This window comes from Kryptolebias marmoratus, linkage group LG2 (genome assembly GCF_001649575.2).
Source record: "Kryptolebias marmoratus isolate JLee-2015 linkage group LG2, ASM164957v2, whole genome shotgun sequence".
NCBI lineage: Eukaryota > Metazoa > Chordata > Actinopteri > Cyprinodontiformes > Rivulidae > Kryptolebias > Kryptolebias marmoratus.
The window spans coordinates 22,408,126-22,412,790 of record NC_051431.1 but is presented as its reverse complement, the minus strand read 5'-3'; the positions used below and the strand labels follow the sequence as shown (position 1 = coordinate 22,412,790).

Below are 4,665 nucleotides of genomic sequence, written 5' to 3'. Positions count from 1 at the left end.
TGGATGAGGTGGGGGAGGGGGGAGGGGCGTCCTGCTCTGCACAGCGAGCTCGTCCTGGCCAGGACGGCATTCCAGGTTGGGAGAGACAGGAGGAGGAGGAGGAGCATCCTGACTCCTCTCAGGACGGAAGATGGCTGAGGACGAGGCATCCACCTCCCTCCCTCCCTCCCTCCCCCAGCAAAGTAACTGTGCGCTTGGGGGAGGGGGAGGAGTAAAATAAATAAAAATGTGTAACATTTCACGATCCGGTTCATTGTACATCTCCTCGTCAGCTTCAGCAGGAAATTCTCCACACTTTACTGCTCTTCTGCACGCCAGTTAGGATTCCAGTTGCTCCGCCCTCCTCCTCCCGTCCCTGAAAGCCCTGCCCCACCCCTCCCCTCCCCTCCCCTCTCCGTCCACGGCTCCTTCCTCCCTCCGCGTGTTGCGTCACTGCTTCTTCTCGCGGGTCGTGATGGTGACCAGCTGCTTGGCGGCCTTGGCGATGTCGTAGGCGCACTGGATGACCTGCTGGGTGAGCAGCTGGTAGTCCACGGTGGGGGCGCCGGGCTCCGAGGGCATCGCCTTGCGGCACTCCACCTGCAGCCTGGAAGCGCTGGAGGCCAGCAGGCGTAGGGAGCAGTGGACCGCATCCAGAGCCGGCCTCTGCGGAGACGGGGAGGGACGGTGAACAGAGAGGGCAGCGAGCAAACGGCACACGTGAGAAACTTAACGGAGACAACTTACTTTGGGGAAGAGGGACGCCATCTCGGTGACAGCGGAGTGGATCTTCTCGGAACACGGAACGAAGCTGGACAAACAGATGAATTCAGGTTAAAACAAAGACTGAGGAAACAGGAGGCTTCAGATAATTCAAAGTGAAGAATCAGGTTACTACCTGCAGACATATAACCAAATAAAAGGCCTACTATTCCTTGAAGGGAAGGAATGCACATCGCCCACCACCTTTTATATATAAATCATCTTCTGATGAGAATTGGAAATATAGCTATTTAGGTCAAACCTTGTAAACTACATATATCATGCAATACTAGCAAGACCACCTGTGCGCTTACAGCCCATTCATCCTCTATCAGTGGTCTCCAATCCTGGTCCTCGAGTTCCACCATCCTGCATGTTTTACTTGTTTTTCTGCTCCAACACACCTGATTTGAATCAATGGGTGATTAACAGGCTTCTGCGGGACATGAAGAGGTGATTTAACCACTGAATCAGGTGTGTTGGAGCAGGGAAACAAGGAAAACATGCAGGATGGTGGCTCTCCAGGACCAGGATTGGTCACCCCTGCTCTACATGTTCTTAATCCGTTAAATAAACGATGCACGGTAGCGCTGTAGCTTTCATTCATTTCTCAACTTGGATGAAATAAAACATTTTACGGTAGACGGTGGCAAAGAGCCGAGCGGGGGCTGGCACTTTCCACTGCTTTGTTCATGTGTTATCTGTGAAGGAATAATCAAGCTCCGCTTGGGTTGCTAGATAACGGGGGATTGTGACACAACAATCCCGAGGTTTTTGAAACAGGTCTTTTTGCAGACAGCAGAAAACATTTACTTATTGTCACAAAACAGCTGGGTGGGTTTTTTTTAAGCACTTGGACTGTTTCTAGAAGCAGTAGATCCCCAAATGGAAATACAAAAACATGCAAAAAGGGAATTTTGCACCATAGGTCCCCTTTAAAAATTTAAACCGTGTTGGATTTATCTTTAAAAGATCTATCTAATGGGATCAAAATATGTCGTGTTTCATGAAGTTAGAAAAGTTGGGTGGCCTTGCAACAGAGCTCAGAAATATGTGCTGGGAATGACTCTCAGCTACTACCACACCAAATCTCAGCTCAATGTCTGTAAAGCAGACTGAATTGTAGCCATTTCTGTGTTTGACTGATTAGCTGTGGCAGCCATCTTGAGCCAGGTTGACTCCAGAAGCGAATGAGTTGTAGATGTACATCCAGTGATTACTCTGAGATTCATTCAGATCTGCTCAGTGGTTCATGAGAGAGTTGGCTAACACGACAAACACACACACACACAAGCAAAAAAAAAAAAAAAAACATTCCTGCCCTATCATCTTTGGCAGCGGGGCAATAAAACCAGTTCTGCGTGCAACTCCGCCTTCATACGTACCTGTCGTGTTTGAACTCCTGAGCAGCCCGGAGCAGCTCCTGGATGTTCTTCGTCACCTGCTCCGTCTTCAGGATGACATCCTCGGTGCAGGGCAGGGTGGGGTCTGGCTCTCCTGCCTCGCCACCTTCCTCTGACTCGCCCCGGCCTTCCTCCTCACTGCTGCGTCCGATGCTTCACAAAAAAAACCCAAAAAACACTTATTTAACACCTAACTAGATGGGGCAAATATTTGACAGATTTGGGTGTTTGGGATTAACGAAAACGTAAAGACCAGCAAACTAATCGGCCTCACCTTTGTGAAGGATCGTAAGATTGAGTGTTATCATAGTCGCTGTCTGTACCACTGCCGTGCTTCTCTGGTTTAGAAACCTGGAGGCCAAAAAAACAAAAACAAAATGGCAACAACTCAGTGCAACTGTAGGATGCTGCTGCAGGATGAACACACACCTCCTCCCACATTCCCGTGGCTTTGAGGCCGATAACTTAGTCCACGTCATTTTGAATACTTTTCTTTGCAAAAAGAATTTAAAATAAAACAAAAGCCCCAAACAATTTTACTCAATTTGCTAAATGAAAGAGCAGCTGGAGCAAACCCTCTGTAGCTCCAGCGCGTCACTTCTGCATCAGATAGTTTGGCTGAAGTGAGAGTCGTTTGGACTGAGCGGATCGAGGAATGTGGCGACAAAGTAAACAGAAGGTTGGCGCGAATGTGGGGTCGGTATAAAAAGTCAAAACGCAGGAGCTGGTCAGAGTGCTTTGAAAGGTTTTCACCATTTCTAACGACTTATTTTACTTCATGTAATCTAAACAAGGACTTTACTTAAAGGAAAAAACATGATTAGGGTTGCACCGATCATCTTGTTATTTTCTCAAACTGAAATCGAGTGGTCCCTGCGTTACACCCAGTTTCATCATTCAGTGCGACTGTCGGGACGATGCACACCGGCAGCGCGTTGATCGGGGACGACTGTTCCTTCATACGTTTCCAGCTCGATTCTGTTCTCAGCCTGAATGTACTGATTTCTAGCTGTCAGGAGTGAATGAACATTGTTTTGTAACTATGCTTATTTTCTTGGGGGAAAAAAAAGGTTATTAATCTCAATATAAGATCAAGATAAATGGCTCGTCACTTCGGGAAAATGAGCGATTTAATCTTGAGATAACGAAACCGAGCGTTGTCATCTCAAGAGAACGTCATGAGAAATGATTTCCAATCATGTCCTCCCCCCCTTTCTTTCCCAGCGGGATTCAGAAAGACAAGGGCCCGATGTGTTTCAGTACCCTTTTTCTGAATGAACTGAACATTAGGAAGACCAAAAACAACGTCAGCTCACCATGTATCTGCCCATTTCTGTAGAGACGTGATGGCCTCCGTACGATGCTGGGCTCCCAGTGCCGCCCTTTCTTACCTGAGAACATCACATGGGTGGAGAGGAGGAGGAGAAGTGAAAGAGAAATTTAGAAAAGTAAGGGGATGGGGGACAGAGAGAAATACAAACAGCAGTAAAAGCAAGGTGAACAAGCACCAGATGGCATCAGGACGACAGTATGCACCGCTTCCGTTCTCTAATAAGCCAGTTCTAAGAGCACAGCTAACTATGAAATCACGCCGCATTAAAACCAGCACTGCTAACAGTGAAAAGCCTCGATTTCCACAAACGCAAAGCATCGAACAAGTGACAGTGGGAGGAAGTCCTAGGCTGAAGGTGAAATGGGAGATGAAGCAACGGCAGACAGAATGCTTACATCCAGAGGATGTGCAGCTGAAGGAGCAGACGGTGAAGAGACACACAGGAAAACAAAAACAAAACACACAAACAGGTAAACACCTGTGGAAAGAGAAGGTGAACTGGACACTGTGGGTCCTTACGAGACCGAGGCAGAGTGTGGTTCTGCTCAGAAGGTGCCCTGTATGTCGGCAACGTCAGAAACCCTCTAAGCAAACATTTCAATATGCTGTTGGGGAGACGAACGTGGGGGTTCCATGGTGAACTGCACATGCACTTGTTCGTGTGTGTGTGTGTGTGTGTTTGAGAGAGATTTTCAAATTCAGCATCTGCAAAGGAGCTACTATGGAGGTCAAAAAGTGTCGAAAGGATTCAGGCTGAAGAGCAGAGCACCAGAGACCAGGCAAAGAAGAGGTGAAACATTCTCCGTTTTCCATCCTTCTCCTTTAGATCGGCCTTATGCACTTCAGTTTGAGAGGGGGGGGTCTGGACCTCAGACTTCAGGGTTTCAGTGAGGATGGTGCACAACGCTGATCTTTAAAGAGAAGGATCGGTTATCGAGATGCAGAGATAGGAGGAAAAAACAGACTAGGGTTGAACTATATCCCCAAAAAACAGCCAATCAGAGCCACCGATAGGAAGGTGGGAAGGCGTAAAGGGCCGCGGAGGAGGTGGGGGAGGTTCTAACTTACGCTGGGTGTGTTGAGGGGCTGCAGGCGGGCTGCTAGAGAGTCCAGGGCTGGGGGGCCGTGGGCCGTGGGGCCCGGTGCTGCCCCCGGTTCATACATTGAGATGGCCTGGCGTTCCCGCCG

General features: G+C 48.6%; 1 protein-coding gene across 2 annotated transcripts in view; it reads right to left on the bottom strand.

Annotated features, from left to right (window-relative positions):
- Positions 1 to 6: 6 nt before the first annotated feature.
- Positions 7 to 4,665, bottom strand: part of git1 (G protein-coupled receptor kinase interacting ArfGAP 1) — a 24,421-nt gene continuing 19,762 nt past the window's right edge. For both annotated transcript variants that reach the window (XM_017434367.3, XM_017434368.3), the window contains 5 exons: positions 3,461 to 3,535; positions 2,419 to 2,495; positions 2,127 to 2,297; positions 727 to 790; positions 7 to 645 (listed from right to left, as the gene is read on the bottom strand). In XM_017434367.3, coding sequence (XP_017289856.1) covers positions 430 to 645; positions 727 to 790; positions 2,127 to 2,297; positions 2,419 to 2,495; positions 3,461 to 3,535 — 603 coding nt within the window. In that variant the 3' untranslated portion in view covers positions 7 to 429. The remainder of the gene's footprint in view (positions 646 to 726; positions 791 to 2,126; positions 2,298 to 2,418; positions 2,496 to 3,460; positions 3,536 to 4,665) is intronic.